Below are 25,453 nucleotides of genomic sequence, written 5' to 3' on the forward strand. Positions count from 1 at the left end.
TGGGCGTGAATCATAACTCTACCATTTATTACACATGTGGTTCTCAGCAAGCATTTAACCTCTCTGAGACACAGTTTCAAATGGAGAAAATTATGCCAATACTTTACTGGGCTGCTGGGAGAATTCAACTGAACTGTAAGTTGCCTAGCTTATAGTCGTTGCTTGATAAATGTTAGTTCCTTTCTCTATAAAAGCAAAGAGGCCAATAAGTAAAGGTGACAGGGACTGGCTGAATTTAGCTGCAGCAATGGAGAAAGGGCAAATCTGAGGGCTAATGAGAAAGAATTGCTTATTATTCTAGTTGCTGGCAAACAACTAGAATAAAGACTCAAATGAGGTCTTCCCCTTCTTATTGGGAAAATAGATGAAATGCTTGTCTGAACAACAACATCATGGGAAGACAGGACATTTCCAAAACAAAATGAACAGCTCGCACTCTGCTGTATCTAAAGTCAAAACATGCAATTCAAAGTCTCTGAAGGGAGAACATTATTTGACATTTTAAGAAGCCAGATAATTTGGGCATAATTAGGTAATGTCCATATTGTTCATGAGCAGAGAGATTAGTCAGAAATGCAAATTAACTATTCGAGATCGGAAAGCACCTACTCTTCTGCCTTCAATTCATCTTCATTCCAGAAGAAAGGCCATCTTGAATTGTACTCAATGGCCTATGCTTAAGGTGGATTTGGAGAAATTCATTCTCAGGAATAAATTAGTAAAAGCCCAATAAAGCTTCAAGTTACCATTTCAGAGAGTAAAACGTTATAGAGCAGGGAACAATGTAAGCTTTGAAACATCCCCACATTTATAAATATTACAACTGTTTCCCCACAGGGGGCAGCAGGGAAACCCTTAATGTGAAAAGGGCCTGCGCTCCTGCTGTGACACTACGGTATATGACAGCCAGGTTTCACTAAGGAAGCACACAAGGGATGGAGTGCCCACTGTAGGTATGGAAGGAGAGGGACACAGGCTGAGAGTCTCTGTGGCCTGAGAAAGGGTCCTAGAACTGAGAGGTAAAAAGGCCCATGTGCAATTTCATGACCTGTGGTCTCTACGTACTGCACAGTACAAAAACTGTGTTCATATCTATTATATCCAATGATCCTCACAACGTTGTCAGGAAAACAGAAGCCTAGGCATTAATATTACCCTTACACTACACAGTTACAGATACTGAGGCTCAGAGGATTAAATAGCTTGCACACACTACATAGTGGTGGAGCTGGTGCTAAAATTCAGGTCTTCTGAAACCAAGTTCAAATGCATTTTCCACTATACCATGAAATCACGATCTCTGCCCAGAGCATGAGTATAGACTTAAAACAGAGGCCAAAGACAGAGCCCTAAAGGATCACAGAAAAGAGAAGATAAATTAGCAAAGCCCTCGCCCAAAAAAAGTGCTTTAAAGGGTTTAAAATACATTAGACCCCTGACATTCATGAGAAATAATCTAAAAATCTTCAAGAATTTCCAAATTAGAGAAAGATACTGGGTGCTAGGTAGGCTTCCTCACTAGCTACGGGACTCATTTCTGCACCACAATCATTTGGTATTCCAAGATCCAAATGCGTGATAAGCACCTACACCTCTGTTGTTCCATTGCAGTTTTACAAAATTTCTATAGGACTGAGATTATTCCCTTTACATACTGTCTCATGAGTTCTTAGGGTTGCTCATAAAATGAAAAAATCTCAATTGTTAAACTCCACGAATGGCGAGGGTCTACTGTAGGAGGCAAATCAAGAAAAGAAAATGACATAGAATCGGGGGTCAAAGAGTACGTTGAGGAACAGTAATTCAAAGGTCAGAGACAGCAGTGGTTAGATGAGTGAGAATGTCTTTGAAGACCTTGGAAAGAATGATTCATAAAGAGTCAGTGTAATGGAAGTCCAGCTGAAGATCTGAGAGAGAGGTGGTAGCGACAAATTCAATGCACCCAGCTAAAGAAAAGGGCAAAATTCAAAACTACCTAATGATGAGAAACATAGCTTAACTGAATTCTCATTTTTGAAATCTTGTTTTATTTTCTCTTCCTCACCTCTCTTTCTTCATGTGGGGTTTGTCCATCCAGTCGACAATACTCATAACCACGCCACATACAATAATCCTCCAAAATGTCCAGCAAGCGAGTCATCTGGCTAAAAATGAGAACCCTTGAACCTAAAACATTTCACCAAAAAAAGGCAAGTTATTCCACCTGTGTAAAACTAACTTGAAAGTTACAAAAATAAAACATCCTAAGCAATATAAATACATAGCACATGAACATTCCATTAAACACACACACACACACACCTCTTCAAGGGATACTACAGAATTACGCATTTCTTGAGTTATGCATTTTTAAAGCCTTCAAAACCCTCCACACACATTGAAATCATTTAAAGTCTGCCTTTATTCTGCCCTGAAGATGTTTCTACTCTCTCATCCTCAGTAGATACGCCCATACTGGTCCAAGCTTCTCTTCCTAATGCACAAGTCTGTCATGTCACTGTCCACAACCAAATCTTCTATGACCATATCCCACCGCCTTCAAAATAGTCCAAACTCCTTAAAACATAGTTGAAAAGGCCTTTTGTAATTTGGCCCCATCCATCTTCCCAGACTCATCAACTACCACTCTATCCAAATACCAACAGCTCCGCACTCCCTTCTTTCACACCTCTGCTTCACTGCCCTGGAAATCCCTTCCCTTCCTTTCTCTCATGGTTTACTCCTACACATTCTCCAGTGCTACCCTCAAACGTCATCTTTGTGAAAACTTCCCCAAGTCCCAATCTCTCAGCACTGATCACAAAGAGCTGTAACTATTCCCCCTCACTTCACTGTGAGCATCTACAAGGCAAGGACAGTTGTCTCACGCATCCTTGTATATCCAGCCCGTAGGACAGTTCCTAACAAACAGTAAGGATTCAACGATGTCTGCAGAACAAGTGGATGAGTGAATGACGAGTGATTATGCAAAATGTTATTCATATACAATCTTAAATTATTTCATGTTAATTTGAGGATTTGTAACTCACCCTGTTCTTTAAGTTTGGCCAACAGTTTATCAAGAACTACCATTTTACCACTGTTGCTAACGATGTGCTCATCAGTGGTATAGGGTGGACCAGGTTCAGCACCATCAAACAGGTAAGGATGATTACAACACTTTCGAAGCTGCATCAGAATGTTTAAGAGTCGCATCTTGTCCATTTTGCCAGCAGAGTTTAAAACATCAATATCTTTCATCAGGATCTTGGTATACCTAAAATTTTATACTATAATTAATCATCGACTATTAAAAAAGCTTAATGCCATCAAGAAATGTCCCTTTGGTGACCAGCTTAGATTCCTGTTTAAAGATAAATAAAAAGATTTGATTTGAGACTAAATCTGATCAGCAAAACCAAGAAACTAGTGAAGATTTGAACATTTTAACTTGTATGTTGCCTATTAACCTGTTTCCTCCTGCTTTATCCATTGCTAGAAATTTCCATCAGCTGATGACAATTCAGATAACTACATCTGATAATTATTTAATAACTACAATATTTGCTGAAAGTTGGTATCCAACTTTTACTGTTTGAGCTAAAAACAATTTCTTATACCTGTCTGTACAGGTCATTTTTTTCTGATCCTATAAACATTTTTATTATCTTTTCCAGACCTTCACCCAGCTGAAAACAGACCTATGTATCCTCCTGGACAGTCATAATATTTCATTATAACCACAGCCAACCTGTACTGAGTGCCAGTGCCAGGTATGTGAATCATCTTGTTAAATCTTCACAATTCCAAGATAAGTACTAGGGTCACCCCCATCTAATAGACAGAAATTCAGGCAGCTAAAAGAAGTAAAACAACTTATTCAGAGCCAAAGAAAGGGACAAATCCAGGGTTTGATCTTATGACTGAGTCCAGAGACATATACTCTTCACCACTACCAGATACTGGCTTCAATAATAGAGAATTCACTATATAAGTGAACTAGTATCATTTATATAAGCAACATTTTGTTAACATGTCTAATTTATGATTCCTTGTGACTCCTCATGTCAATTTCCTGCTCTGTTGGTATTTATCAAACTATTCCAGTTTCTATTTTTGTAATATCCACATCGCTGATATTTTCATTCATCTTATTATTACTTGTCATTATTATCATTATTACTATTTTCATTGATGGAAAAAGCAACAATAACAAATGTGCCAGTGACATTATCCCCTTTAACTCCGACATCATCTCTATAACCTAAGTATTATTATCCCCATTTTACAGAAGGGACACTGAAGTTACATAACTTGTCCAAACTAAATACCTACTAAGAGGCAAAGCATGGACTCAAACACAGGTCTATAGATGTCCAGGTCCATGCTCTTTCCTAAAGGTTAAATAAAATACTCCTCAATTTTCTATAAAAATATTTGGACTACATAACTTGGCATTTAAACATAAAATGTAATTTATGAACTAAAGGCACAATTGAACCACTACAAAGCTAATTTTTAATAAATCCTTATACATAAATAAATTCTAATGGAAATAAAATAGCTCACCATTCTCGCTGCATTTTACTCAGTCCCAAGTAAATCTTGATTTCCTTTTTAGGGGGCAGGCTCTTCTCTACATCAGTTTTTATACGACGTAACAAAAATGGTTTCAAAACCTAAGAAGTGATAGTTTTTATAAAAGTTTATAAAACATTCAATGTTATAAGCCATTTATTTCATCGACAACACCCTAATGTGAAATTTACTTCCCACTGTATAATCTGAAAAACACTACCAACACCAGCTGCTAACTTTCTTGGTAAAAAAGAACCAAGTAATGGCCCATTAGAAAATCAGAGTAGGGGACCTAAATTAGACATTCATGATCTGATGGCACAAAAGACATTAAAAATTAAGACAACAAGATTACTGACTACTGAAGACGTAAAAAATAACCTTTTAAAAAAATTTGCTGTCGTATAAGATTTTTAAACCTTAGAGGAAATCTGAGGTCAGAGTAGATTGGAAGGTCTCTAAAAGTGAAATAAAAATTCAGTTCATTTCAAAATGGTTAAATATGTAAATGAGGAGAAAATGCTTCAATGTTAAGAAAGATGTGAATGAACAGAGAGAAAACATGAAATAATCAGTGTACACCTGCAAGGCAGATTCTATCACAAGGGAAAAAAATCTGTAGAGTACCTGCAATGTACCAGACACTGCACCATGAACTTTATTTTACATAAGAGTATTAAATCCTTACAATAAATCTTTTGAAGGAAATGTGATTATTTCAATTTTAGTAATGTCACCAGTCACTTTGCCAGTAAGTGGTAGAAGCAGAATTCAAACCCAGATTAGGCTGATTCTACAGCCAGCTCAGTCCCTGAGTAGCTGTTATGAGCTGGGCAAGTTGCTTAGCTTTTCCAAGCCTGTTTCCTCATCCATTCATCAAAAATACATTTTTGGTATATGCCCAGGCCAAGCATTTTTAAATGGAGATAAAGATACCTACTTTCAAGGCTGCTGTGACAGTCTGTGGTCGTGCCGTGTAGGGCTTGACCATGGCGAGTAAACTGCAGCTATTATTATTAAAGTTACATGAGAGGTAAGGAAAAGGGAAGTGCAAAAGAAGACTTCTGGTTTCCTGTTTGGGCCTCTTAAATTTGTCTAAGAGGCATTTTTAAGAGTTTAAACTGCCTGTGAGACATTTAGGTAGAAGACTCAGAAGGCAGAGGGACATGTAAATCTAGCTTAGGCGAAAGATAAGGAGAGAGAAATCTGGAAGTTGTAAGCTTCGAGTGGTAGCTGAAACTATGGGAGTGGACCCCCAGGGAGGACATGTATGAAAAAGAAAGTCAAAGACAAAGCCCTACAAAATAGGAAACTTTCAGGGACAGAAAAAGAAAAGCCTGTAACAGGGACTGAATCGAGTAGTGAAAGAGGTTAAGAGAAAATCCATTCCATAGCCCGGATACTAAGCAGGAAAGCACTTCAAGCAGGAGTGGCTAGCGGTGCTAAACATTAGAGAGAAGCCAGGAGGCTGACCAAAGGGTATACCCTGAACCCAGCAACCGAAAACTCACAAACACTTGTGAGACAAGCTTCAGTTGTATTTAATGGATAAAAGTCAGTGGTCAGTGGATCCAGGAGTGAATCGGACCCACTAGAGACAGAGTAAGCAGCGCCCAGGGCTGCCCGAGTTCCCGCTGTCAGAGGCCCAGCGGTGCTACAACCTGTGTTACAAGATTCTTAGAAGACCTGTCCTCTACTCCTCTTCTGCATTCTCACAATAAATTCTCCATTACGCAACGTCATTTGTTTCTTGACTTGTTCTGTTTAACTCTAAACAAATATTGACAGCACGAATGACTGTTAGGGCTTCAAGTCAATAAACGTCTAACGAGCAGTTACTCCGGCTCAAGCGCACGGGGCACAGTGCAGGGGAAAACAGACGGGACCTCTGCCACACCAAGGGTACATTTTGCCAGGATCGGAGGAGAGAGAGAGAGTGGGACAATATGTTGTCGTTTTTTTTTTTAATTTGTAAAGAAGGCTTGAGATGCTTATTAAAAATAGCAGACAAAAAAATAGTGAAACGCTTCTATAGCCACTTCCACACAAAACTCCGCTAAGCCAATTAAAAAAGTTATAGGTGTACATCTGAAAAAAGAGTGACTAGGAGATTTGGTGGTGGAGATAGAGAGGATAAACCAATGTCTCAGAAAGCTTAACTAGCAAGGGAATAAATGAGAATCATAGCTACAGAGGGACACTGTGTTGAGGGAGTAATGTTTTGTATATACGTGAGGGTGGGTGGGTCTCAGTGTGGGTTAGGACTTAATGACGGAGATACTTGAGCATGCTTACATGTTGAGGGAAAAGAACCAATACGGAAGGAGAGGTAGAAAATTCAGTCAATAAAAAGGATAAGTCAAGGGGAAAGGTCCATATGGAAACAAGAAAAGTTGAGATCCAGGGTTTGTGTTGGAAGGATTAGCCATTGCCCAGAAAAAGAAGACTTCTTCTACTCAAACAGAAGGTAAGAAGCACAAATACAGCTAACCTTGGAAGATGGATATCCTTGAAGGAGTTCCTAGCTAAGGACTTCCATTTTCTCTTTGAGAAAGGAGTGATGTTCCTTGCTGAGAAAGGAAGAGGGCAAGGAAGACCTGGAGAAGAAGTCTTGGGGAGATTGGGGAAAGTCTGAAATAGCTGTTATACAAGAAAAGGGAAAGGATGCTGAAGAAGGCCATGTTGAAGGCTCACCAACATTGTCAAATCCCAGCTTATGTTAGGGTAACAAAACCACGGTGGTTCCAACCTGTACGGTGGGTGTAATCTTTATCAGCTGAGCAGCCCCAGTACAGAGCAGGTCACTCTGCTCATAAGGGGTAAAAGTAGAATTCTAACCCAGAGGACAGAGACACAGTTACATAATTCCAGTTTAGGGCTTTTAGGGCAGAACTGGCAGGTCAAGAGAGCAAGGGAGTTTGAGATATTGGCCAAAATGGCTCAAGTGATAGCAAATGGGCTCTTTGCTGGGTACAGAAGAGGTAATAACAGAAACGGGCTGACAGATAGGGATGGAAAGCAGGGGTCCAGGGACTGGGTATCTCTGTAAGGCAACAGGACAGGTACAAGAGGAGTTACATGAGTGAAAGAATTAGAAGGGTACGAGAAGCTGTTATCAAAGAATGGAAACCTGGTGTTCAATGAAAGTGAGGAAGTCACCTGGTAATGAGTAGAAGACAGAGAAGACAATGGGTGGAGGGTGGACTTGCAAGATAACTCGAGCCCCAAAGGAAGAGTTCTACACATGACCGTGGAGAAGAAGTGGTTTCGAAACAGCACTGGGGAACTAGGAGAATACTGATGCAATACCGAGGATGTGCTGGGTGCGGGAGAGTGGACAGCCTCTATGGGAGAGGGCCTCATTATCCACGGGGGAGAGTCAAAGCAAAAAAATCGGTTTCCACAGACAGACTGAGGACACAGTGTGAGTTTGTCTCCCAAAGAGGCTGTCAGAAAGGTTGAGAGGGAAAAGCACTGAGATGGAGACAAGACGCAAATCCACAAGTTCAAACAGATTCTACGGCAGTTGGTTTTCTGGCTCAGTTACTAAATTTTGTCTGCTATTACTTACTGCGTGAAGTCTTTCCACAAGTTTTTGGTCACCAAGACAATTTTTAGTGTCAAACCAAGAATCAAAGTCCTGTGGAAGGGTAAAAATTCTACAGTAAGTGCACAGTTTTTTAAAATGCAATATTCTATAAATTCTTACACAACTCATATAGCAATAATTCACTTTAAAAGCACTTTCAAAAATATGTTAACTGTGATGGCCAATGTTATTTACTTCTGAAAATAGATAAAATAGTGGTACAGTTAACAAAACTTGAACCCCATTATATAGGCACTCCATCAGCAGTTTTTCCTTAAAAGCCTTTTATTAGGCTTCCCCATACCATAGGAGCATTATATCCAGTTAAGAGGAGTAGGAATAAGAATATAAAGTCGAAGACATACTAATGAAAATATGAATTAAACAACAAAAATGAACAAAAGCAAGATAAGGTATACAAACCAATAGATAGCTGAACTTGGTACTTTTTATTATCAATTAATATCAGTAATGAGGAAAATCGAGCTCCAAAGTCCTTAAATCATTCAATTCAGTTTGCTGCACTAGCATAACCTTGTGTTAATGATAAAAACAGTATAAATCATTCATTTACAAAATATGCTGCTTTTCAAATTACATATTATGAGCTCTTTAATACTCACCAAATGTTAATGCCTACAATAATCAGATTATTTCAATCACTCCATCTGCCAAACTAGTATGCAGAAAGCCCTTGCAATGTATTTACGAGAAAACGTATTTTATGTATTTATTTACTTTTAAATAACTTTTACAACTGAAGTATAGTCAGTTACAAGGTGTCAACTTCTGGTGTACAGCACAATGTCCCAGTCACCAATGTAATCACAAGAAAATTTAGAATGCACTGTTCTGAACTCAGCCTACTTCATGTCGTAAGTTGTGGTAGCAATGTGATAGAGGCAAAGTTTAACAGGCAGGATGATCTCAAAGAAAAGAAACATTATTTCTCTAAATATCCCCATTTGAAAAACTTTCTACTCAAGAGCTCTTTTCTGAGAAAACCAAAGCACACAGATAAAAAACTACAAATGAAAAAGAACTATAAATTTCTATTTACATTCTGTGCTTTGAAGACAGATGTCCATGAACATAAGAAAATTATACTTAAACGTATGACTCAAACTTACATCTGCAGAATTAAAGACATCAGGCAATAGAAAGTTGAGTAGGGCCCAGAGTTCATGTAGGTTATTCTGCAAAGGTGTTCCAGTTAGGAGAAGACGGTTCGTTGACTTGAACTCACGAACAATCTCTGAAAGCTAGAAAAGTAATAGTTAACGTTGTTTTATTTCTTACAATGTTCAATATTCAGTTCTTCATCCAACCCAATATACTTTTTGAGTACAATAAAACTTGAAAATTAATCTTCTATGGAAAAATATCCTAGTTAAGGTGACACTGCCACCTTAACTTGAACAAAAAATTCGAGGCATTTCTACACTTAAAAGAATGCGGATCAGAGTCACACCTGAGACTGTTCCCCTACTTCAAAAAAATTTATTTTGTCCATTTTGGGTTCACCGAAACAGTCAGAACTCCATGGAATCCAGGCTAGTCAGTTTACACAATAATGCGTCCTTCTTTGGGCATGTTCACCTACATGCCAAGCCAAGTTCTGTCTTGGTCTGGTCACAATTTCTAAGCACCAGAGTTGAACTCTTATATTCAATTTTTAAATATGATACTACAAAACTTAAAGCACAAAAAGTAGAAAAGAACTGCAATCTTATCAATAAAAATGCACATTTTTATAGTGCTCTTAAATTAACAAGTATTCTCTAACATGCATCCTTCTTATCAGGTATTAATTCCAATTTGAAAACCACCACCTGGTGGTTTTGCTTCAGTACTGACCGTTTCTCCCAAAGTAGCCCAGTGATCCAAAGAGAGGTTCATCATAGTAACTGATGCTTTTCCTACTGTTAATGGAGTTGAATGGCAAGAATGTTGGTACTTTTCAATGTTAACACCACACTCTAATTCACACAAATCAGATAATTCTAGGTAATTAATTTTTTAATCCATATGAATACACATAAGGTGGTTCCTCAATAAAAAAAGAAACCAATGCAAACAATACTTGTACACCAAACACTGCCAAAATATTAACATACTGTAGCATAAGAGGATTAGGCCACAACAGGTATAGCAAATGAACACCAAATTTTCTTTACATTAAAAACTGTGCTCAATTTTCATTTGCCTTGCATTCAATAATTTAAACTTCCAAACCACTTTAAAAAACTGATTTTCATTTACATTCTGTGAATACAATCACAATCTTCCATCACTTTTTTATTCTGAATTCAGGAAAACAAACAAACCTATGTGGTAGTTAAAGGAAAACTTTTAAAAAGACATGGAGAACTAGCTTACCTTAGATTTTTCATTCTTTATTCTGTGAGCCTCATCGATGACCAGGTATCGCCAGTGAAACTTTTTGAATACAGATTTTTCTTTAATTACCATCTCATAAGAAGTAACACAAACATCCCACTCTCCTGGCATCATTTCATCACGAATAAAAGCAGCCTGATGCAAAATAAAGTTCCTTATATTAGAATTTGCTGACAAGATGTCACAGAATTAAAGCATCAAGAGAATATTAAGAACTTTAAGAGACCCTAGGAATCATTTGGTCTCATCTATTTTAGAGAGAGGAAATCTGAGGCCCAAAGATACTTTTGTGGTCAATTATCTGGATGACATGCTAATATTTTCACCAACAAAAGAAAGGCAAAGTCTTCATTAAACAAATACAGTATATTCAGTGAACTGGAGAAGTTCATATCACCAGAAGATGACAATTACTAGGCGCTCTCTTCACACTACATCGTGTCAAAAGGACATGGGCAAAGGAACTACTTTCCGAATACCATATTTTTACCAAGATCCAAGCATTACCAACGCCATTATCATTCCAATAAATGGAAAAAGCTCAATATACATGAGTGATTCCAACCTCGTGAGATGCCTTGTATGTTTCCTTCACTTTCCAGCAGGGGTGAGTCAAAACCTTTGTTCGAGGGTCATGAAAGCCCCCTAATGTTTTTGTGAAATCCCTGATGTTGTTATGAGGCAATGAGTGTGACTTTATAAAGGGAACTTTATCTAGTACAGGAGTCTATTTAAAATGGTGAGACTACTTAAAACTATTTTTAAACCTTCATAGGCAGTGGCCAATGTGGTAGCCAAGTTGACTGAAAGCATTTTTAATTTGTATGAACTGAATTCTAGATTATTTTTATCATGGGTCAAAATAAAACCACAAAGGTTAACAGGGAGCAGCAAAATCTATACTGAAAAGGGGTTGATTAGCACTGTAAACCCAAAATTACAGTGCATAAACAAAATTAACTGTTCACGTTATAAAAATCATTATTTCACAAATTCAGTTATGTACCAAACACCAGGGACTCTTTCAACAAATACTCAATGAGTGCCCATTATGTATAAAAGGCTTGCCTGAGCTGAAGTAGAGGACAGAAAAAAGGCTTCTGTAAATCTCGGCTGCACCCTGGGAAGTGGTCAGTCAAAAAGTTATCTAAGATATTAGGGAGTTAGAGGCAAAATAAAAAGAACCAGGGTGCCAGATCCCATTTGGTTCTGCAAATATCTTATCTTTCATTCTGTGTAATATTCAGTTTAATGGTTCCTCCTACAGTTTCATGGAACATATACATATTTTAATTTAAATTAGCTCTGCTTTGAAATTTGTGTAACTACTTGACTTAGAGTTAAATATCTTGACACTAAAGATCACATAATCCAAAAGCTCTCATCTTACAGGTGACAAAAATTAAGGCCCTTCAAGATTCATTCACATCACAGCCAGTAGCAAAGCTAGAACTAAAACCAGATCTCCTGTTTCCATATCCATGACCTTTGATGCCTCTGGAGTGGAAAAGGAAGAGGTTGAAAACTGTGTTTGGAAATCACACCTCTAAATACTTCAGGACTACACTAGTTTTAAACAGGAGCAGGATTTTCTCTAATAATTTCCAAACTTAATTACCTACTGTATTACCATCATATATTTTACCAAATATTTTACTACCAAAATATGAGCTCATAAAATGTTGACAGAAGGCCAAGAAAATAGAAAGACCCAATATATCTATCCTGTGTGGTTACAAAGGTTCAAATCTGTCTATAAATAAAGATCTGGATTTTCCCTATATATAATGACACCTATACGTGTCGCATATGGCACAATAATTATTTATGTAATTACAATTACTGGTTCTCATACTCTTTTGACAATGGCCCACAGTAAAAGTGTATTTTAGGTTGCAATCCAGTATACACATACATATTTGAGAACGTGAATACTGAAAGAAGCAATACGTATCCTCACTACATATGAAACTCTGCTATTTTCTATTATATTCTATCTCAATGTTTTAAAAAAATTGTAGTCACCACCCACTAAGCTGAATTCCCAACCCATTAATGAGCGGCAGTTTGAAAAACACTGACTTTCAAGATTAGTTTTCAAGATTAAGATGTTTTTGAAGTCTCTAGAAGAATTTCAACCACCCGTCGGGTAGAGATAGGGCAGTCACCAATAAAATACATTCAGTCTTTCCTGAAAATCCCCAGAGATACTTCATGAAACCCTTGGATTCCATTAAATATAGTTGAAAACCACTGATGTACATTTTTACTGAGACATGATGAAAATACAAGCCTACATATTTCTCAGTATCTACGACCTTCAAGAAATAATTTTAGCAAAAAAAATCAGTACTTTAGAACTGCAAAGTTTTATAACAAATAGTATTACATTAAATAATAACAGTGATCAGAAAGAGTTCTAAGTGACTAATTTGCTACTGGGAAATATTAGCCATAAGGAAGAATCAAGCCTGTAATTCTAAATTTATGAACTCAGTATTTCAATATTTAAATTATTTATGTTAAATTTAAATAAATTTAAGTAATTTTTCTTCAAGCAAAATGATAAAAATGAAATTACATAATTCATTATGCTACCATTCTTTTGAGGATATCTTTTGATAACCTATCTAAATATGTAAAATAGAATAAATCTTTAAACTGTGTTCTCTGGAGACAAAATAAAGACAAAGTTTAATAATATGCTTTCTAAGCTGATTATTCATTTTGGTATTTTTGCATAATTCATTATTTTTAGATTAATTCAACAGTCCTAAAATAATTGTAGCCTACTATATTTACACATTGCTAACTTAAACAAGAACCCAGAGTTTATAATATTATCTAAGAATATATGCATACATGTATTTTTCTATTCAAAGATCAAAACTAAAAGCTGTGTCTATGCATAAACACAAAACACAAAGCTCTCTGTACAAACAGAAAAGGTTCCATTCATGTGTATGTGCATGTTTACAAGTCAAAGTCAAAAGTAAAAAATTTAAATAAAAAAACTGACATGGAAATTTATACATTTTTGGCATCAAAACAGCACAAATAATAGAATCGCTGATAAGATATACTGTTAATAAAATAAGACTTTTTAAAATAAAATGTCACTTAAAAGTGCAACTTAAAAAAGCTGAGGTTAATGAGTTAGTTAAAAGTAAATGCAAGTAAGCATAATAATGGATTGTCCATTATGAACAGGTTAACACATCTACCTCATATAAGTGTTAAGAGAATTAGCTTAATTAATATATAAAAAGCACTTACAACAGAGCCTAACACAGATTAAGCACAAGTTAAGTGTTATTTAATAGTAGCAGTCAACTCAAATGCCTTTTATAGCAATAGGATACAACTTAACACCAGAAACGATGCTATTCTTGATTCCCTTTTTAAACCTGTTTCTCACTTACTCTCGCATCCTTGTCTCCAACAAAACAAATAACACGAAGAGATGGGACCCATCGTTTAAATTCATTCATCCAGTTGTGTAGAGTAGACTTTGGAACTAAAACCATGTGAGGTCCAGGAATGTTTCGGTAATGTTTCAGGTAACCAAGCAAAGCAATCGTTTGTAAAGTCTTACCAAGACCCTGCATTATCATCACAAGGAAAAAAAAATCCATAAACGTTTTTTATTTAATGCAACATTTTATTAGTAGAAACATTACAAAAGGTATTTGCCAACTATCTCACATAGGGAAAAGTTAAAAGACTTTTTTTTGAAGTGAATAACCATTCCAATTCAATACTTACCATGAGCACAAAAAGAAACCAAGAACTTGCAGTTAGAAAGTTACTCAACAAAGTAACTTTCTATTTGAGAGACTTTTACTCCTACAGGAGCAAGAAATGTATATAATTTTTCCCACTAGTTGCAAAATTAGTAATTTTGTCTACTTCACAAAGACACATTTCCTTTACCAGCCTGCTTAGATATCATCTTCCTTTCCCACTGTCCCCAACATTATTACAGCCCTGGCATGAAATATTCAGACTACACATCTCAAGGGGCATGTAGCTCTGTACTTGCATTTCACACCTTGTAGACCTAAGGAACCGTAACAGAACAGAACATAAAAGAACTTTGCAGCCAGAAAGGACCCTAGAGAGATTACCTAGACCAGTGGACTTTTAAAAAAATAATATACTGACTGAACACCTGTGAACCCACGACCTAGCCCATGGGAAAGAGAATTCCGTCCTATGTTGCATGACCATTTAAAACAGCCTCTGGCTTTATCTCTACATGAAGTATGTATTTCTTTAACAAACCTAAGTTTGAACCTATTTTTATAAGAGTTACCATATCTGATATTTCACTTATGAGATGGGTTTTATGAATGCTATGTATCAATATCTTAAAATGTTTATACTCCTTAACCAAGTAATTCCACTTCTAGAAATCCCATGGAAATAATATGAGAGGTGCAGAAAAACTAAATTCTCATAGGGTTTTCATAATAGTATTATTATATATCAGATATACATATATATGAACAATATATTCTATATACAGATACATAATATATACTATATACATACTATACATTAACCAATCCAAATGACCAGCAATAAGGGAGGAGAGGAATAAAATTATGGAACCTCCCTAGGATTAATTATTATGGAGTGGCAACTATATGTCCATCATTCCTTAGCTTTCTTCCTGACTCCCACCTGGCACTCTACTGTCAAGACTCAACACTGCTCTTTACTTTTTTGTTCTTTTTCCCATCTATTCACACTTTCTGATTATCACACATGGCGGCATTTATATTCATTCATGCATGCATTCATTCATTTATTGTTTGGTTTATTCATTCACTCAAAAGTACAAGGAGTTTTTTTTTATACCATTTGAGGAAATTTCAATAAGCATTTTGTGGCCTGTGAAACTGTATGTTCTAGAGGGTACTTAAAGAAACAATTCTTGACTTTACAAAAGCCTTTCCTGTTATAACTAAATAAAACAGCCTCCAAGCCTCAGCGAAGCAGTTCAGCTCAGGTATTTCAAATTTACATAAAAATTATTGATAACTGAGAATGTGTTTTAATCTACCAACTCCTTACCATTTCGTCGGCCAAAATACCATTGACTCCATTTTCATACAAAGAGATCAACCAGTTCAGTCCTCGAATCTGATAATCTCTCAGTGGTCCCCCTTTCACGTCTGAAAAAAAAAAATCAAGGATGTCTCTCTCGTATTTTCATTAATACAGCCAAGTAAAAATTTTCTAAAACCAAACGAGAAACAAAAATACCAACATGATGAAGTACTTACACGAAGGTGATACCTCAAATCTAACACACACATTAGATGTTCTCCGACTCTCCGAGAGAAGCTCTTCATCTTCTTCTTGTTCTGTGCGCCTGTGACGGTAGCTGAAATGAAAAAGTACTTTCATATTCAACCCAAATGCTAAGGTGTCCATTAAGTCACTAGACATTGTTAATATCTTTTATGAAGAAAGAGTTACCTAGAGTCTTGCTTAGAAGTTGGCAGAACCAGCCTATATTTCTACTGATTGACTTCCAGTGAGAAAAAATATTGTTGCCTCCAGAACATATTTACACTGACAATAACCTTATTTTTTGAATAGAAAATCACACTGAATAAGTGAAGAAGGAAGGGAGGTATGAAGGGAGGTAGGAGGGAGGCTGGGAGGAAGGGAGGGCAGGAGAAAGGGAAGAAAGCAGAGAAAGATGGCAACGTACTCTCCGGCAGAAATTAAGCTCTGCTTGTCATCCTTCTTTATTCGAGGGCGCCCCAATTTCATGTTTAGAGGAGATGTTGGAGATTTCTGTGCTGAAGGTTGAATGAAATGTGCAAAAAGTTCTGTCTGCTTCAGTAAAAATTCAAATCTCTTTGCTCGATCTGCTTTCTAATTTACAAGAAAAAGAAAAAGTAATGATTTCCTTTTGTGTTCATTCAAATTTTAACAGATATTTATATTGCACTTACTTTGTACTATAGTCTAAGCACTTTAAACATACTAACCCATTTAATTCTCTTAATAACCTGTGCGGTAGGTACCAGTGTCATCCCCATTTAATGATGATAAAACTGAGGCACAGAGATGTTAAGTAAGTTGCCCAAGCTCCCACAGCTAGTAAGTAGCAGAATTTGAAAATGGTGTTTTCAGATAGTTTGAATAGAGGTCAAGTGATCTGACAGACGTGATAAATGTTGCAGTAAGAAGCATCCTGCTGAAAGAGTTGGGGTCAAAATAGCAAATTCTGAGTGGCTTGGGAAGCTAACCAAGAATTTTCAAGCTTCATCTAGAAATAATTTAAATCTTGGAACAGTGTCATCTTGCCTCGAAATATTTTCAATGTCATGGCACAATAATGTAATAAACATTTCTCTCTTCAACTATAGTGATCTGGAAAATTGTGTTTTATGCTAAGAGTATATAAAGTTTCTCCCCAAAGTGAGGATTTGGAGAAAAAATATATACACACACATACACAAGTGAAATAGTTACTATATATCAGCAATTAAAAATTGATACATACTAAAATTTCTCAATAAATTGTAAAAGGTTGTATAACTTACACAGTATAAATGCAATAAAACTTTTGTTCATTAAAAAATCTTAAAAGATCAAAAAATGTCTACATCATTCCACATAAAGGAAAAAAAAGGTGACTTTTTAATTCCTAGTCATTTTCTGACCACAGGGTATAGAATATTTGATTGCCAATAAAGGATGCATAATTAATAATACAGAAACTTACAAGAATTCATTAACATAAATACAAGAATTAGACAAACACATTCAGACCAGTAGCTGGACGGAAGCCAAAACCTTTCCACTTTATGTTATCCTCACTGGAATGTTGTTTTTAGAGTTGTTAAAACATTAACTGTCTACGTTAGATGTGGTCTTAAACATTAAGGCATGGAGTTTTGTAAAATCACCATGAGCAACCAGAAAGTGTACTTTATCTCTACTTATTTTTATAATATTACTGCAAAAACAACACCTCAGCAATCCCTCAAAGAAATTCAGTTCCAGTTCCAACTACTGGTAATTTCTCTTTTGAGTTAACCGAGTTCACTGGTTTTGAAAGATCCCAGGGCATAAAAGTCTAGTTAAAATTAAAGCTAAAATATGGGTTTTAGTGACTAAAAGTTAGATAATTAAATGTATATCAAAGCTGTAGGTGAGCATAAGTGAAGTTATACTGCTTGAGTATGTAATATTTTCACACACTGGGCAAAATATCTATCAAGAAAATGTATTACCATATTACATGTTTCATAATGCGTAGCTTTCATTCATATACCCAAAGCAAGGAGAGAAGGAGAAAAAAAAAAATCAGTCTGGTTTTGTGACTTACTTTCTCTCAGCCATACTGATACTGCCACTGATATTTTTACTTTGTGGATAAAATATTCTAGCATAAAATACCCAATTATGGGGTAAAGAGTGCTAAACAAAAGCAAAGAGATGTGGCTTCTGTTCCCAACTATTCCATACAGTTTCTCTGATATTCTATTTCCTCATCTGAAAATGAAGAGATTCACTTATCCAACAAAAACCTATTACGGTGGATTATATATTAAATTACTTTCCAATTCTAAAACCTATGATTCTGTATTCATTATATATACCCATGCTTATGTATTTTTTCATCTTTCACATCTCTTCTATAAAAACCAACTACTACATTCACTATCCTACCCAAGAACGTATTTACCATTTTCTCTTCATATTCTGGATCCATCTCCTTTTCAGATTTAGAAGCTTTAGCAGCAAGTTTAAGTTGAAATGGAGAAACGTTTTTCTAGAATTTCAAAGAAAATAAATCATCAAATTGCAAAGCAAGGTCAACATTCTCATTTGAAGAAAGAAAGAAGCAATTAAATACTAAATAAATAAATCAACATGGGCCATGCATAGACCAATGGTGAGAGAATGTCATGAGCAGGGCTTATGATTAATCCAGTTCTGTGCACCTGAGGTCCAATTAAAAAAATGAGAAGAATTGTGAAAGCAAGAGAAATTACAATAATTGAAATGAAACCGAAAAGATGGAAAAATGAGCCTTTCCACCTATTCTCTAACGTAAAGTGTAAGAAAGAGAATAACCACTGAATAGGAGATTTAAAATCTAGAATATTATCAACCACAAACCAAAGAATTCAAGGAAAGTAAATAGTAATTCTCAGAAACATTTCTTTATGTAATGGAAACAAGCCAAACTTTTGGAAGAAAAGACTGCGGTTTTTGTTCCTGAAAAGACACGATTTTTAAATATTGTTTTCATATTCTAATCAGAACATTTAAATTTTTTATGTAATGTAATGTGATTGTATTTAAAATAATAAAATAGTACAGTTTCAAACTTTTGGTTTATGTTCATTTTGTCCAACCGGAAAGAAACTGTTTTAAGCTATATTACATAAACATTTTGTAGAAGCAGTTTCTCAGAGTTATTAACTATTAAATTTTGATATTAAAAAATTGTAATTTAGTGAAAACTAACACAAATCAACTAGTTTAAAATACTGAAATTATCTAGGGGGTTATCTCACACATCCTATCCTTTGTAAAGCCAAGCTCGTACTTATAAATATAAATAGATATGAAGAATACATCTCCTTCCCTATAAGAAATCAAGAAATAAAATAAAAACACAAATCTACCCATTAAGTACCAAAGTGTTTCAGTTTTAACACAAATTTTGCACAAGTCAGGATACAAATCTGTTTGATAAAACTAAGGAAATTATATCCATTTGATCATGGCTTTTGACACCCGGTTCCTGCAAATTTGGGTCACAAATCAACAGAAGAATGTGATCTTAAACAGAAGAAAAACATGGCTCCAAATAGTTAATGAATGTTCTCCAACATTTACTAAAATTTCTATTTTGAGGAAATCCAAACTAAGATTATGGAATTTGACCCTGGTCAATGTTATCCTTTGGAGCACTGATCAGATATTGTTCAGTTATTCTTAACCCAAATAACAGCCGTCTTGATTTACAGCATCTTATATGTATATATCATCTATATGGGGTGTTGTGAATGTAATTTTGGATGGATGAGAATAGAAACCACTAAAATCCCCTCAATCCCACACTTTCAAACTGTCACATATACTATAAATCCTATTTTATTTTCAAAGCAACAAGTCAGGAAAACTGGGTAACAAAATCCACACCTTCATTATTCCTTGAAAAGCTAAATGAAATCTAGTTTTCAGGTTTCAAAATTACTCCGCCTCATATATACAAGTATATATCTAATAACGTCGGATGTAAATTTCACTTATAGAAAATTAAAGCCTTAATATTAGAAAAACATTTTACTCACTACTTTTTTGCTTACCTTGTGTTAGAATACCATAAAATTTTAGTTATATGATAATTAAAATTCATAATCTTGAGCACTGCCATTAAAAGCTGTAGGTAATTACTTAATTGGCACTATCTTCCACAACAAATTTTAAAATACCTACCTTCTAAACCTTCACATTTGTGTATGTATATGTTTTCACAAATACACCTCTCATACAAGAAAAGATAAAAGGTGACTAACATACTCTAATGAATGCCTTATGGATACTATCGTCTGGTAGTCTAGATGCCATGAGAATGCTGCACAAGGTCACCAAGATGCCCTCTCTTAAAGACCATGACCTTTTTCTTGACATATTCATTACCAAAAATACCAACTCCAACTTTCACAGCATTAGGTTATCCAACTGTCACTTAAACCAAGGAAGTTCAAGAACCAGAAGGTAAGCAAAAATACCTTTCTGTAGCTCAATGTCACAAGACAATCCACAAGTCTCACCTACTTCAAGCACCATGAAAATGCTCTCATTCAGTCTATTTTCTTTTATTTGATATACAGTTCCAGCAAGTTTGATAGTATGGCTTCCCACTCTACAGAGAATAAAATAAAGGCAGCAGCAAGTGACACAGGAAAGACCACTAGAAGAAGGCACACTGTCAAGAGCAAGAAGAGATGACAGCAGGCCAGGACTAAAACTTCAGCTCCACAGCAGCGACATCCCTTCTTCTTGGTGTTCAGGTGAAATTATTTCCCTCTCCCTGCTGTGTTCACTTGTATTTTTGTATTTTACAGTTGTTTTCAATGAAAAGGTTTTGTCATACCTATGTCCTATATCGTAAACCAATTCTCTCTGATTAAAGTAGATGAAGTGTTTAAAAAGTGATAGCTTGAGAATTGAGGGAGGAGGCTGAAAAATTATGGAAAAATCAGCACAAGACTGGAAATGTCTGGGAGGTGATTATTTAATTGACGGGAAACACCCTCCTAGATCTCAAATGCCTATGTGCCACTGTCAGAGTACAGTCACTGATGGACAGGAGGAAAAGGTTAATCTGTACTTTTAGTACACTGTTTAAGCGGTCAAGGCAGTGCACAAATATTTAGATGAGGGGTACTGGATTACTTTGTTTGGCAGAAAGGTACAAATGAAAGCACTCAAGTAGATGTTTTGGTACTACTCAGATTTCTAAGAAAAAATTAAAAATAAAGAAGATGCAGTGACGAAAGTAGTAAACTTCAGATATCCAGAAAGTTCCTGCCGGGCAGCACCTCATTTCCTGAGCAGACAAATGAGGTACTATTAGGGCAATTTCTGATGAGGCCACAGAGTACATGAATATATATGCATCAACTCAGTGCTTATTATACAAGGTTTTTTTTTAATTGATTCGCAATCTCTTCACAATTCAAAAAATGTATACACCCTGGATATCTGACAATCTTTACTGCCATACAAAAGACGGCTGAGCACTTACATCTGCCCAGTCTAGGGAATAAAAGGCACCTAGACACATTCCTCAATTTCCCAACGTTGATTTATATTGATATGTGGTATTTGGCCCAGCTTTAATCATCCATATTGTCTTATGGATCCAAGTACCACACAGATCTTAAACGCGTTTGTTTTCTATGGTTTTCACTTAGCACTACAATTGTCTTTCTGTTTAGTCAGCCTTGTAACAGTAAAATATGTCACTTAAGCAACTGCTGAATTTAAAATTACTCTAATTCACGGCAAAAGGTGTTAATTTCCCTCAAAAGCTTTTCGTTTGGTCGTATAGGATCATATAATGATTCAGACAAAGCCACTTGAGATCTCTAAAGCATAATTTTAATTACCTACCGTTTTTTTAATTGCGATATGTCTACTCGTAAACGGGAAAAAAATCCAGCCATAAATGATCAGCTCCACAGTTTTATTATACATGAAAAATCCTTATGCCCCATCCTATTTTTTTAATCTCAATTTTTCAACGCATTTCATAGTTTTATTTGCACATCTCGGTCCATATGAAATATACCTTATGGAGATAATACATATTTTTCTGGATCTGGCTTTAATAGGTGTCAGAGCGGTCCCCTTAGTACGTTAACACCAGTTCATCCTGGCGACGCTGGGTTAAAAAAAATTAAAAAAAAAAAAAAACACCCTGCGTGTGTCCAGGAGCCAGCAGCGCCCACTAGGAAAGGGAGGCGGAAGCCTGGAAGGCTTGGGGCCGGATTGGGGGACCATTTGGGTGGCCCTGGAGTGAAACACTATACCGTCGGGGGCGGGGCAGGAGAGGGTGAGGGTGCACACGTTGGAAATTTTCCTAAACCACCGTCCACTGTTCCTCAGTTGGGGTGTGGATTTGGGGAGGCGGGGGTACAACGCCGAGAGCTCATTTTCTCGGGGTGACACCCCCCCCCGCCTCACTCAGCAGGCGGGGACCAAACGAACAAGGGATGATTTTTTTTTTTCCCCTGCCACCCAAAGGGCCGACACTACCAGTCAGAGAAATCAAAGTCTCTCCTATCGTCCTCCACCTCCCAACCACCGGCACCTGGAAATTCAGACTGAAAAAAAAAAAAAAAGAAAAACAGTAAAACCCTTTTTGCATGAGTGTGGGATTGAAGGGCCCTGATTTCCCAGGCAGAGGCCGACGGGAAGGGAGGGGGGGGAGAGGCAGCGAGCGAGAAGAGAGGGAGAGGCGGAGGCTTTTTCCTGCACGGCCCCATCCCCCACCCCGTTACCCCAGTTCCGGGAACGCGAAGGGGGCCGGGGGCTGTCCAGGGGCGCCCCAGCCCCCAAGCCCCGGGATAACGGGCACCCGCCACCCCGCGCCGCGCCCGCGCCCCAGCCCCGCCCCCGCCCTCCAGGCGGCGAGAAGGAAAGGGGGAGGGGAGCGAATGCTAGACTGTTCCGCCGCCCCCACCCCGCGCGCCCGCCTCCCCCAGCCCCCAGCCCCGCCGAGCTTCGTGGGTACATGTCGGCGCCCAAAGGTCAGGGTTTGGGCCCCTTGGAGGGGCGGTACGGGATTTGTCCACTGCACACACACCCCCTTCCTATTTACCTCCTTCTTCTTCTCGCCCTTCTCCGTGGCCACGGTGGCTTCGGTGGCCGCGGTGGCCGCGGCGGCCGCTCCCTCCTCCTTAGAGGTGGACGGCCCCGGCTGCTCGTCCTCTACGACCACGATCGTGGCGGTCGCATCAGAGGCTGCCACGGTGGCTGCCACTGCGGCGGTGTCCGGCTCCATGGCGTGGGAGCGGGAACGAGGAGGGGGACGAGCAAGGGGACGAGGGCTCCTGGGCGGCGGCAGTGGCTGCACTGGAAAGAGCTAGATGGAGCAGGGGTGGGGAATCACTCGCTTCCAACCCCTTCGCTCGGCCCCCCCTTCTTTAAATAACCCTCAACCCTGCCCCACTTCCGTCCACCCACCCTACGTCATGGCCTCCCCCCGTCACCCTCCCCCCTTCCTCCACCCCCCCCTCAACGATCGCGAGACTCCCCCTCCCCACCCGGAGCCCGGGCCGGCCCCGCACGACCAACTGTTGCCTGAGCGTGGGGCTCGGACAGGGGTGGAGGCGGGAACCCGCAGCCCGCGGCCCCCAGAAAATCTCCTTTCCCACACGCCCCCACCAGTCAGCCTGAGCTCCCCTCGCAGATGTGTGCAGAAGGAATCCTCTTCCCCTTAAATCTGCTCTTTGTACCTCGGGGCGCTCTCCCCTTCTTGCACAAAGAACTTTTCCTCTGCTTAATAGCTCTACTGTAGAAGGTCTGTATCACCATTTGCAAAGCCCAGAACCCCTTTGGGGACTGCCCTTTCCCAGGTCCCCAAACGGGGATTGGTGGTGCACTTCCCACCTTCGTAAATTCTGCAGAAGCAGAAGCACTCCTTGAATCTCCTGATGGCAGCTGCGAACATTCACTTACAAGGCAAAGCGTGACTCGGGGCTTTAGGTATAGTCGCTCTATTTTGAACTCATACCTCTCGATGGCCAGTGTGCAGTAGCCCTTCTTTTGCTCTCACCACTGAATTTTTAAACTCCTGGGGGGCAAGATCAAGGTCCCCACAGAACCTGTGGCAACTCGTGGTAGGTGCCTTAATAATAGTAGCTGGATTGAGTTATTGTGATTTTTGGTGTTCTCTTCGTATCCCTGTTGTTATTTAGTAGTAGTTCAACACCAATAAAATGCAAGATCATGGATATAAAAGCATTTTGTAAAAAGTATGCAAATGTCAATTATTAAATACTATTCTCCTATTTCTCCCCACCATTTATTTTGACGAATAAAGGGAAGATTTACATCTTAGTTTCTAAATTTCAGATATTAGGGACAAAAGATAGAAAAATGTATAGAAAACAGTATACCAAACAACAATCACAAACCCTACAATTTCCGAAATGAAGCAAATATTTTCCAAAGTGTAAAGAAATCATGATTAATTTCCCTCAACACATCTTCCTAAATTACCAATTTGAAATCAAGTGTGATTTCTGCAAATAGCAGAAAGGCACACAGTTGCCCCTGCCCCCAATATATCCCTTTTTCCTAGGGATAATACCCTAAATTCCTTTTTGTTTTAAAGCTGTGACTCCTTAATACACAAAAACCTTGTGACATTTTAGCTAGTATTGGTCATTTACACCTTAGAGTGAAGGAGTGTGAGATCCTGTTCAGGGACTGATTTTGAACAGAGAAAAAGAAGCCAAGAGCAAGACACAGGTGATTGAAGGAGTGTGTCACTGAGAGGAAAGAAGAGGCTGGTGGTGCTAGCTTTACTCTGAATTTACTTTCATTATGTTCGTCTCATTTACTTTAGATTTTGCCCCCCACTCCGTGCTCATGTTTCTCACCCTGAAGTACACATGTGTACTATCAAATGAATATTTGGAGTATAAGTATTAAAAATAGTTCTTATTTCTGAAGCATCGACTTTAGTCCAAAAGTGGGATGGACCTAAGCCACTTAACAGGTCATTTGAAACACGATTTTTCTACTAAAATGCGCAGATGTATTAAGGACTGAACTGCTGAATTTGAAGTGCCTCAAAATAAAAGCTTGAGACTTCTAGTTGGATACCCTACCCCTTCCCCACTAACTGTCCAATGCCCTTGGTCACTAAGGGTTGTGTGGTGGGAAAGTTTGAGAAGCACTTGAAAGAGAAGGATGCTGTAATACATGCAACCACCTACCTGACTTGAGAAAGACCCTTCCAGACAAGGGCAATGGAAGAGTTCTTTATCACCAAACTGCAGCTATGGGAGGATAGAAATCACCTTTCATTGCCTGGGGCTTCACAGGAGAAAGGCTTAAGAAATATCTGTTGTGTATGTATGTGTTCCTGCTTGCAAGGGTCCTTTATTCGATTGTATTTCTCATTGCCAATGTATGATATTTCAGTTACATCGTTAGCTACGTGCACTTTTGTGAGGAAATCTGGGAAACTCACATCCTGTCATAACACCTTTTCTCTGGGAACATGTGTTCCAAGTTCCCAAAAAAGAATTTAGAAATTAATTTGGGGGACAAAACATATCTGTACATTGGCAATTGTCCCTGTATGTATAATGTAATCCTTCCTTTTCAAGATAACACGGCTCA

The 25,453-nt window shown here is 37.9% G+C and overlaps 1 protein-coding gene across 9 annotated transcripts in view; it reads right to left on the reverse strand.

Moving 5' to 3' along the window:
• SMARCA1 (SNF2 related chromatin remodeling ATPase 1) overlaps nucleotides 1-23,255 on the reverse strand; it is a 65,191-nt gene extending 41,936 nt beyond the window's left edge. For 6 of the 9 annotated variants that reach the window (XM_074359801.1, XM_074359800.1, XM_074359806.1 and 3 more), the window contains exons 1-12: nucleotides 22,920-23,254; nucleotides 18,261-18,347; nucleotides 16,272-16,438; nucleotides 15,838-15,938; nucleotides 15,626-15,726; nucleotides 13,969-14,148; nucleotides 10,526-10,681; nucleotides 9,277-9,408; nucleotides 8,129-8,197; nucleotides 4,549-4,658; nucleotides 3,030-3,256; nucleotides 2,045-2,166 (exon numbers count right to left, since the gene is read on the reverse strand). In XM_074359801.1, coding sequence (XP_074215902.1) covers nucleotides 2,045-2,166; nucleotides 3,030-3,256; nucleotides 4,549-4,658; nucleotides 8,129-8,197; nucleotides 9,277-9,408; nucleotides 10,526-10,681; nucleotides 13,969-14,148; nucleotides 15,626-15,726; nucleotides 15,838-15,938; nucleotides 16,272-16,438; nucleotides 18,261-18,347; nucleotides 22,920-23,102 — 1,635 coding nt within the window. In that variant the 5' untranslated portion in view covers nucleotides 23,103-23,254. Of the gene's footprint in view, nucleotides 1-2,044; nucleotides 2,167-3,029; nucleotides 3,257-4,548; nucleotides 4,659-8,128; nucleotides 8,198-9,276; nucleotides 9,409-10,525; nucleotides 10,682-13,968; nucleotides 14,149-15,625; nucleotides 15,727-15,837; nucleotides 15,939-16,271; nucleotides 16,439-18,260; nucleotides 18,348-22,919 lie in introns of all 9 variants that reach the window. The other 3 variants (XM_074359807.1, XM_074359802.1, XM_074359808.1) reach the window with 2 other exon arrangements.
• Between the last annotated feature and the right edge of the window lie 2,198 nt (nucleotides 23,256-25,453).

Source organism: Camelus bactrianus, chromosome X (genome assembly GCF_048773025.1).
Source record: "Camelus bactrianus isolate YW-2024 breed Bactrian camel chromosome X, ASM4877302v1, whole genome shotgun sequence".
NCBI classification, from domain to species: domain Eukaryota; kingdom Metazoa; phylum Chordata; class Mammalia; order Artiodactyla; family Camelidae; genus Camelus; species Camelus bactrianus.